General features: G+C 51.2%; 2 protein-coding genes across 2 annotated transcripts in view; one reads left to right on the forward strand and one right to left on the reverse strand.

Moving 5' to 3' along the window:
• LOC107116137 (6-pyruvoyl tetrahydrobiopterin synthase-like) overlaps window positions 1–10,751 on the forward strand; it is a 52,384-nt gene that overhangs the window by 11,334 nt on the left and 30,299 nt on the right. The gene's annotated exons all lie outside the window — the stretch shown is intronic.
• Window positions 7,515–10,751, reverse strand: part of LOC107116146 (6-pyruvoyl tetrahydrobiopterin synthase-like) — a 14,840-nt gene continuing 11,603 nt past the window's right edge. Inside the window, exon 6 of the mRNA XM_015418020.1 lies at window positions 7,515–8,318. Coding sequence (XP_015273506.1) covers window positions 8,132–8,318 — 187 coding nt within the window. The 3' untranslated portion in view covers window positions 7,515–8,131. The remainder of the gene's footprint in view (window positions 8,319–10,751) is intronic.

Consider the following 10,751-nt stretch of genomic DNA (forward strand, 5'->3'; position numbering starts at 1 on the left):
GGTTTCCCTCGCTCGAAAGCCAGTTGAATCCGACTCTAGGGATGTGGTGCTCATCTCTGCTACCAAGCCAAAGAGCCAGCGCAATCCAAAGACGTTTCCGTGGTCATGTGGCCAGCATGACTAAACACCGAGGCGCACGGAACGCTGTTACCTTCCCTCCAAAGCAGTACCTATTTATCTACTTGCAGTTTCTTGCTTTCGAACTGCTCGGTTGGCAGGAGCTGGGGCCAGAGACGGGAGCTCACTCCGTCATGCGGCACTCGGGTCTCGAACTGCTGAGCTACCGACCTTCCAGTCTGCAGCTCAGCGTCTTAACCACTTGAGCCGCCGCAGCCCCTTGGATGGAATGTACATCTTAGGCAAAATTGACACATTTGGCACCTTCGGGCCAGTTTGTGGCCATCCTGCATTGACCTCGTGCCCTCACAATGGCTCGAAGAGATCGGCAGGAATTTCTGTCCTTCAGACAACCTCTCCTTGTGACTGTTTCTAAGGTTACAGCGAGGCCGTGGGCTTTTCTGTGGTGGGCCCAGTCCTTTGAGCAGCCCACCAGCATGGGCTAGGCCCTCCTGTCTGCTTTTCTTGCATGCTTCTCAATTTGCAATTTGTGTGCCTGTGTTTTAAAATGGTTAATTTGGACTGCTGCGATTTGAGAAAGACCCACAGACCAGAAGAAAGTGCCTCATTGGGCACCCTGATTCTCTCCACAAAAATGCGGGGGCAAAATCTGAAGCTCTGGAAGGTGTCTAATGTTCCATGGGCTTCAAGGCACCGTGCAAATGTCTCTTCCCTCTAAGTAGCAGAATGAAACTACTCAAAATCAGCAGTGCAAATATATCCATGTTTTACAGAGGGCTGACAATCCCCAGGCAAAGCTCAGAAAGCCAGCATGGTCAACCACCATAGCCAGCCTGACCTCAAGCAGAAAGCAGCTCAAACTGAGGAATCCATTCAGAAAGCTGCGGTTTTATAGGACCAGCTGAAACCCTATTGGATTGATAGGATCACTTGACTGCTGCTGACCCAGGAAGCTGCAGCGCCACCTTCTGGCCAGCCACCGCAGGTGGTGCATGAGCAGAGCCGAGAGAGACCCGGTATTGGTGGTGCAGATCTTCAATCTGGTTTAGTTGCCAGTGCCCCAGCTTTAAGACAATTCTCTAGAACATTTGTGTAACTGTTCGTGAAGCAGTACAAATCCGTGCCTTACGAGGTCACAAAATTCTGCATCCCTTCCGCTAGATAGTTCTGTCAGAGCAGACTTGCTCTGAGGGTTAAGAAGCAGGTACAAAGGGATATAGCCCTGTCTATCAATCTAGTAAAGGTAAAGGATTCCCTTGCTCGAAAACTAGTCGAATCCGACTCCAGAGGGCGGTACTCCTCTCCATTTCCAAGCCGAAGAGCCAGCGCTGTCCAAAGGCTTCTCCGTGGTCATGTGGACGGCATGACTAGACGCCGAGGCGCACGGAACGCTGTTACCTTCCCCCCAAAGCGGTACCTATTTATCTACTTGCAGTTTCTTGCTTTCGAACTGCTAGGCTGGCAGGAGCTGGGGTCAGAGACGGGATCACTCCGTCACGTGGCACTCGGGTCTCGAACTGCTGAACTACCGACCTTCTGGTCTGCAGTTCAGCGTCTTAACCACTGAGCCACCACTGCCCCCACGTCTATCGGTCTTACCTTTATACAAACCATGCATCGCCTGCATTTTCCTCTCCCTCATCGATCTCTCTGTTCTTTTTTTGCAGCACGACAGAGAACTTAGCCATCTACATCTGGAACAACCTGGAAAAGATCCTCCCCGCAGGATGCCTGTACAAAGTCAAGGTCTATGAATCTGACAAAAACTTCATTGTTTACAAGGGAGAATAAAAAAATGTAGACGAAGCCGAGGGGGCTCCGGCTGGGAGCGCATTTCCCCATGTGTCATGTTAACACTCATTCTGGATGCAGTTTGACAGTCTTTCATCAGAACATTTGCAAGCGATTCCAAGTCTGGAATGCAGAGGGCAGAGGGGCCAGTCACGTTTGTTGCTTTCGAACTGCTTTGAACCACAGAATTTTTCCCTAGTCTGGTGGTCGGACTTGAAAAAATGTTCTTCCTGCAGCTAAGGGCCATTTCTTTTTGGCTAAACTGGATTTCTCTCACACACACATACACAATATTTGGTAGCATGCAGCGGAAAATCTGGACTAACACAGTTCAAAAGCCTCTGCGAGGTTCAAATGTAGCGGCCAGTTGGAATCAGGAGCCGTATGTCATGACCTTTAAGGAAAAACATGTCTGAAACTGGCTTGGCGCTACAGTCACACAGGCTTTCTGCTCCTCCACCTGCCATTTGCATTTGAACAGTTCACACTGGTTACCCATGTTCTATGAATGCTGGCACACGCGTCAGCCAGGGTTAGCCTGCCTCCAGTACACCTGACTCTAAGTATGGATTAAATCCTGGTACAGGATCCTCTTAGGTGGGGACAAAAGCTAAAGGTTTCCCTTGCTCAAAAGCTAGTCTTATCCGACTCTAGGGCGCGGTGCTCATCTGTTTCCAAGCCGAAGAGCCAGCGCTGTCCGAAGACGTTTCCATGGTCATGTGGCCAGCATGACTACACGCCGAGGCGCACGGAACGCTGTTACCTTTCCACCGAAGCGGTACCTATTTATCTACTTGCAATTTCTTGCTTTCAAACTGCTAGGTTGGCAGGAGCTGGGGCCAGAGACAGGAGCTCACTCCGTCACGCAGCACTCGGGTCTCGAACTGCCCAACCACAGACCTTCTGGTCCGCAGCTCAGTGTCTAAATCACTGAGCCACCACGGCCCCTAGGGTGGGGATGGGGACCAACTCTACTTAATTTGTACATTTGCTTTTGTTTGAATACAAGCCCATGTGGTCGCAGGAATTATCCTGGCAGATTCTCAAGGCCCTGCGCACTCTCCCTAGGCACACAACTTGCAAATTCAATATGTCCACTTTCAAGGCAAATCAGAGCTTGCCGGTGTCCAAATCTGAAACCGTTGGCTCTCTTTGGTGTAGTGGTTAAGTGTGCGGACTCTAATCTGGGAGAACCGGGTTTGATTCCCCACTCCTCCACTTGCACCTGGCTGGATGACCTTGGGCAAGCTGTAGCTCTGATAAGAGCTGTTCTTGAAAAAGAGCAGTTCCTGAAAGAGCTCTCTCAGCCCCACCCACCTCACAGGGTGCTCTGAGACACCTTTGGGTAGTGAAGAGCCATGGGGTGTAAATCCAATCTCCTCTTCTTCTTCTTCTTCTTCTGTTCCAACCAGGGTTAAACCAGAGTCTGGAATCCTTGTTTAGAGGGGAAAGGGAGAAACTGCAGATCATTTTCAACAGAAACTGGATGTTTTCATTAGCAAGAGTCGTGCCCAGTGGCAACAGAGCCTCAGAACACAAACACACACACAGCTCATTTACATGACAAACCATTGTTTCTCATTATGCCTGAACTTTTCCACTGTGTTCTGAAGTGACGTTGATAGTCCCTCTAGGACACTGCGCCTCTGGGCACAATCGCGAGCCGTCACACATGGTTATAGCCATCAAATCATGCCTTGACATGATTCAACCCCCCCCCCTTTGCAGTGTGCTGTGTCAGAAGCAGTGTTCCCTCTAAGCTGAGTTAGTGTGAGCTAGCTCACAGTTTCTTAGCCTCCAGCTCACACATTTTTGCCTTAGCTCAGGAAGGGATGGCTCCAGAGCAAACTAGCTTATGCAGCAGCCAAATCAACTTTAGTGCCAGTGGCTCACAAAGTAGAATTTTTGCTCACAAGACTCCACAGCTTAGAGGGGACATTGGTCAGAAGAGGTGCAAATAACCTGACAGCAGATCTTACTTGATGGAGATGCTTCAGGTGGCAGCTAATTGGACGGCCCACAACACCGGGATCGCTCGCCGGGTTTGTACAACGCAAGAGGTTTCATTCCGGTTTCATTTAATAAACAGAATACCTGGACAGGGGCCGTTTTCGGGGCTATTAAACTTTATGAATGCTGAAGCCCCTGATCCGATAGGAAACACTGTGCTGCGTTACGGCTGAGGAGGTATTTCCCACCATCGTTTCTGCCCATTAATGAGCGAGAGGCATTATTTCACCACAGTTTGTGCCACGGCCAGAAAGCAGAGGTTAAAGACTGGGTTGTATAAAATGAACGGGGGGGGTGGGTAAAAGAGGGCTGGCTCTAACGAAGGCAGGTGTCTATCTCCCCTGGTCAAGACATGCCCGGCTGCTCTGTCGCCTCTGTTCATGTCCGTGCATACTGTGAATGTGTTTCGGAGAAGCACAGGGCACACCAGGGGTCATTTCCTGCAGGAGCGCACAGGAGTGGAGCTCCAGCAGTAAAGAGCCCAGGGGGCAGGCACATGCAACAAGCCCCACCCCCTGCTCCCAGCAGCCCTCAGTCAGAGCAAGAAGTAGCCAGGTAAGTCGCAGAGCTCCCCCCGGCCCCCCGGTCCAAAACAGTCCAGTGGCACCTTTAAGACCAAGTTTTATTCAAGTACAAGCTCTCCCTCCTCTGCGAGGACAGATCTGCACATCCCCCCCCCCCAATAGCTAGCAAGCCAAAAAAGTCCAGTGGAGCCTGAGCGGTGGGTGTTGCCTTCTGACACACTTCCGGTGATGTCAGGGGGTGTGGCATATGCAAATAAGTTACGCTAATGAGTTATGCTAATGAGCTCCTGCACCTCTTTTTCTATGAAATGAAAAGGGGCACACTACACCTGGCGTTATTTCTTGCTAGAACTCAGATACAATAAGACTGCTTGGAAGATCGAATTTAGCAGTCAAGAGTTCCTATGCCCTCCAGAGAACCAATCAACAATTATGACAGTGCCAAGATATCTTTTGTACCCTTTCCTTTCATGGGTGAAGAAGATACGAACAACTTGCTCCAAACCACCCAGTAAGATCATGGCAGAGCCGGGACTTGAACCCAGGTCCAACCGCCAATATGGAGTTCCCTAAGCCAGTCTGTATCATTTGCTGCTGTTCCCGCCTGTTCTGCTAAATTAAGAGGATTCTGGATGAGAATCATAGAATGTTAGAGTTGAAAGGGACCTTGCAGGTCATCTAGTCCAACCCCCTGCACTCTGCAGGAGCATAGCCGAAAGATAGCCCTACAACATGCCCGAGAGATGGTCGTCCAGCCTCTGCTTGAAAACATCCAGCAAAGGAGCCTCCACCACCTCCCGAGGCAGACTGTTCCACTGCTCAACCACTCTGACAGTTAGGAAGTTTCTCCTGATATTTAGCCGGTAATGACTCCCTTGTAATTTCCACCCGTTAGATTTAGTCTTGCAATCCGGAGCAAGAGAGAATAGATCCGCTCCATCTTCTACATGACAGCCCTTCAAATGCTTGAAGACTGCAAGAACACAAGGCTGGGTTAGGGCAGGTTTGCCTTCTCTGTTATACTTGAGAAATAAGGTTGTTTAATTAAACCAGTCCCCTTAACCTTGCAAATGCAAAATCTGCCTGCCACCAATGCTCCCTCTAAGCTGTGGAGTCTTGTGAACAAGCTACTGGCATTAAAGTTGTGAGCGAGCGATCCGGCTGCTGCATAAATTAGTTTGCTCTGGAGCCGTCCTTCCCGAGCTAAGACAAAAATGTGTGAGCTGGAGGCTAAAAAACTGTGAGCCAGCTCACACTAACTCAGCTTAGAGGGAACGCTGCCTGCCACCGCATAACTTCACTAGTCGCCCGTGGTACATCAGCGGCAGCAAGGGAAGAAGAACCACCGGCACCCTGCCAGTTTGCTAACACTGCCTTGTCTGGTCACCTGGAGGCAAATTATGCTCGCCAGAGGCGACAAGAATGTCTGTTTACCATGTTAGAATGCCAGCTGCAACCTGATCACACTGGGGTCTCAGGCTGGATCGGCTGCAGACAAGGGGTGATACTTGGAAGGCAGGCAGAGCACTGCTGTCTCCCTAATAAGGCCGGCTGTATGGAGATGAGGTTGTTGAACTCACAAACGTCACTGTTTATCTTCTATCCTGCTCACATCACTTAATGCGTGTGCTGCTTATAAAGGCCTGCCTCCGGCAACCAGCCAGCGTCTGGAGTACCAGAGTTCACTGGGAGTTGGTTCTACCTTCCATACTAGGCTGGGGTCACCAAGCTATTGGCAGCAGGGTCTGCAACACACAGGAAAGCTCAGCGGGCACAGCCTTTTCTCCAGTTTTGTGTAGTGGTGAAATGTGCGGACTCTAATCTAGGAGAACTGGGTTTGATTCCCCACCCCTCCACTTGCACCTGCTGGATGACCTTGGGCAAGCCACAGTTCTGAGAAGAGCTGTCCTTGAAAAAGAGCAGTTTCTGTCAAGAGCTCTCTCAGCCCCGCCTACTTCACAGGGTGTCTGTTGTGGGGAGGGGAAGGGAAAGGAGTTTGTAAGCCGCTCTGAGACTCCGAGTGAAAGGCGGGGTATAAATCCAATCTCCTCCCCCTCCTCCCCCACAGACCCTCATCCCTTCCACACTGTGAGAGAAGAAGCTGTACCCGGAGAGCTTCTTGTATGTGCGACATACCAATAGGGTGTGGATACAACAGCCCCTCATCTCCTGTTGGTTCCCAGAATCTGGTAGGCCAAGGTATACTCAGGGCCGGCTCACCCGCTAGGCGAACTAGGCCAGCCCTTAGGGGCGCAAAACAGGACCCGGCACCCCGCCAAAGCCCCCCAGCCCCCACCAAAAGGACACGGAGGGGCGCAGCACAGGCAGGAACAGCAGTGTGTCCCCCCCCCCGGGAAGCCCTTCCCGCGGATTGAGCAAGAGGAAGGCAGCAAAGGCGCGACTCCACCCACCCAAACAACAGAATCCGCTTTGAAGGTGCTTTCCGGCCGGATGGGGTCAGTCCATACGGCGGGATCGGGAGGGGGGAGAGTGGACTGAGAGTGGATCATTGGTGGGGGCAGCCCCAGTCTCCAGAGGGGGTCTGGGCGGCACCTGCAGGGCCCTGGTCTCCCGCGCCCGACCGACTGCTGCCTCCTCAACCCAACTGCCTGCCCGAAGCAGAGTTCAGCACTGCGGGCTGCCTGCGTCCCCGACACCCCAACCCCTCTTGGCACAGGGGCCGCCCCTGCCCCTCACTGGGTCAGATGGGCAGACCGCCAGGTCCCAGGTGCACCAGCTCCGCACTAGCACTCAGTCCCTCCCAAGGGCTTCAGCAGAGCCAGGCTCTCTCGTGGCGAGCGACACCCTTCTGCACCCTCCGCTGGGGAAAAGAAGTGGAGAGATGCCCCCTCCCCCCCAGCTCGCCCCGACCCTTGAGGGCGCCCCGGAGGCCAGGCCTGCCGGCAGAAGACCCCCGGCTGCAGAACACCCCCGCGCCTCTGGTTGAAACTCGAAGCTCGCAGCAAAGGCGCCCACTGGGGGGTTGGCATCTGCACCTCGCCTAGGGCGCAGAAACACCTCGGGCCGGCCCTGGGTATACTACCTCTGAATATGGAGGTTCCAACTAGCTGTCATGGCCTTTTCTTGACCTACCCTCCATCAATTTGAATCACCCCTTTAAAAAAGCTCTCTATGTCAGTGGCCATCTCTTATTCACTTATATTTTCTCCACTCTATTAAAAACAGTAAAACTCCTGTAACCTAAAAAAGGCATATAATTATTATCAGGCAGGAAACTCAGACCTCGGTACAAAAAAGTCTGGCACAGTGATATTCCTAGTCCACCTTTATACAGCACTTGAGACTATTCAAATCATTTTGTATAAATTACCTCTCTGCAATCCTTACAACAATCCGGTCAGGTAGGGCAATATTACCTCCACACTGTAGATCCTGGGCTGACTGCAGGCAGCTTATGGAGGTCATAGGAGAGGCAAGATTCGAACCAGAGGCACTGGGCTTTGCGTGCATCTTGACAAGGAATTAAAACTCTTCTCTCCCCAACTCTCAGGATAATAGAAATGAAATGGAGGGGAATTTGCAGCTTTGAGAAATGGAATGTTTTGGTGAAGAAGCGTCGAGAGAGCAACAAATCCCCAAGGCACAGAGCTGCACAAGAGAGCCTCTTCTAGCCGGAACGCTATAATTCCCTTGAATTACATTTTGAAAAAAATATACACGTGACAGCTACACTTATCCGATAACGTTCATCAATCCACTGATTAGGTTCATTCTCCAGCGACAGACTGGGGCGCCGAGACACATACAGCATCAATTCTTCGAGGAAGAGCCTCCTCTCCCTTGTAGACGACAATGTTCTTGTCTGTTTCGTACACTTTGACTTTATAAAGAGTCCCCTTCGGGAGACGTTTCTGGAGGTTTTCCCAGATGAACACCGCAACGTTCTCGGTGGTACTAGGAGCAAAACCGCAAGAGTTAGTTTTCCAGTCACGTTTCTGACGTTTGCACACAGACGAAGGAGGATCTTGACAGGCTGGGAAAACTGGGCTAAGACTAACAAAATGAATTTCAACAGAGATAAACGTACAGTTATAGAATCACAGAGTTGGAAGGGGCCATACAGAGACCCTCTAGTCCAACCCCCTGCCCAATGCAGGACCAGCCTAAAGCGTCTCTGACAAATATCCGTCCAGCTTCTTCTTGAAAGCTGTCAGTGAAGGGGAGCTACCCACCCCCCTAGGCAGCTGATTCCACCGTTGAACCACTCTGACCGTGAAAAAGTGTTTCCTAATATCCAGCCGATACCTTTCCGCATGTCATTTAAACCCATTGCTTCAGGTCCTGTCCTCTGCTGCCGACTGGAACGGCTCCTTGCCCTCCTCCCAATGACGGCCTTTCAAATATCTAAAGAGAGCAATCCTGTCCCCCCTCAGTCTCCTCTTCTCCAAGCTAAACATTCCCAGGGCCCTCAGCCTTTCCTCCTGGGGCTCAGTCTCCAGACCCCTGACCATCCTTGTCGCTCTCTTCTGCACGCTCTCGATTTTGCCCACATCCTTTTTGAGGTGAGGCCTCCAGAACTGCACACACAGGACTCCAGGTGCGGCCTGACCAAGGCAGTGTACAGAGGGGCTGTGACCTCCTGCGATTATGATACTATGGCCCTTTTAATGCAACCCAAGACTTAAGCCACTGGGCATTGCTTGGCTGGTCCAAAGTTGAAATTATATTCATTATTAAAAAGGGGGAACTCTTGTCCCTGTGCAAACCTTACATGGCCACTGATAGGGTTCTGCTAAGTCTGCCTTGGCATGCTGAAATCGGGTCAAGGGGTACCAGTCATTTTCATAGAATCATAGAGTTGGAAGGGGCCATACAGACCCTCTAGTCCAACCCCCTGCCCGATGCAGGAGCAGCCTGAAGCATCCCTGACAAATATCCGTCCAGCCTCTTCTTGAAAGCTGCCAGTGAAGGGGAGCTCACCACCTCTCTAGGCAGCTGATTCCGCTGTTATAGAATCACAGAACCATACAGGCCATCTTGTCCAACCCCCTGCCCAACGCAGGACCAGCCTAGAGCATCCCTGACAAATATCTGTCCAGCCTTTTCTTGAAACCTGCCAGTGAAGGGGAGCTACCCACCTCCCCAGGCAGCTGATTCCACCTCTGAACCACTCTGACCGTGAAAAAGTGTTTCCTGATATCCAACCGATACCTTTCTGCATGTAACTTAAACCCGTTGCTTCGGGTCCTCTCCTCTGCTGCCAACTGGGAAAGCTCCTTGCCCTCCTCCCAATGACAGCCTTTCAAATATTTAAAGAGAGCAATCCCGTTCTGCATTTAGGTAGGGAAAATATCCAATTTAGGTAGGAAAAATATCAAATGCATAATTGCAGGATGGGGGAGACTTGTCTTGGCAGTAGTGCATGCAAAAAGGCAGTCCACTTGCATACCCATGAAGCTGACTAACACTGAACTGACCCGTGGTACATCAAAGCCAGTCTTGTCTACTCAAACTGGCAGAAGCTCTCGAGGGTCTCAGGCAGAAGAGGAGGAGATTGGATTTATACCCTGTCCCTCACTACCCAAAGGAGTCTCAGCTTGCAATCCCTTTCCCTTCCCACAACAGACACCCTGTGAGGTAGGCGGGGTTGAGAGAGCTCTCCCAAGAACTGCCCTTGAGAGAACAGCTACTAACACTACTACTACTTGATTCTCTTTAGCTGGAAATGCCGGGGAATGAACCTGGGACCTTCCAGATGCGAGCACGCTGCTCTGCCACTGAGCCACTCTGCCCCTTAGTAGACCGTGTGCTGAACGTGAGTCAGCAGTGTGATGCAACAGCTAAAAAGGCAAATGCGATTTTGGGCTGCATCAACAGACGTATACTGTACAGATCCTGTGAAGTGATGGTACTGCTTTGCTCTGCTCAGGTTAGACCTCGCTTGGAGTACTGTGTTCAGTTTTGGGCACCAGTTTAAAAACGATGTTGACAAGCTGGAACGTGTCCAGAGGAAGAAGAAGAGAAGAAGAGATTGGATTTATACCCCGCCCTTCACTTGTAGTCTCAGAGTGGCTTACAAACTCCTTTCCCTTCCCCTCCCCACAACAGACACCCTGTGAGGTGGGTGGGGCTGAGAGAACTCTGCCACAAACTGCTCTTTTTCAAGGACAGCTGTGCCAGATCTTGTGACTGACCCAAGGTCACATCAGCAGGTGCAAGTGGAGGAGTGGGGAATCAAACCCGGTTCTCCCAGATTAGAGTCCGCACACTTAACCACTACACCAAACTGGTGAGGGGTCTGGAGACCAAGTCCTATGAGGGAAGAGATGACTGAGAGGTTATATGATAGCCATCTTCAAGAATTTGAAGGGCTGTCATATAGAAGAC

The sequence above is a fragment of the Gekko japonicus genome, unplaced genomic scaffold, assembly GCF_001447785.1.
Source record: "Gekko japonicus isolate JY-2015 unplaced genomic scaffold, Gekko_japonicus_V1.1 scaffold1241, whole genome shotgun sequence".
In the NCBI taxonomy this organism is placed as follows: Eukaryota; Metazoa; Chordata; class Lepidosauria; order Squamata; family Gekkonidae; genus Gekko; species Gekko japonicus.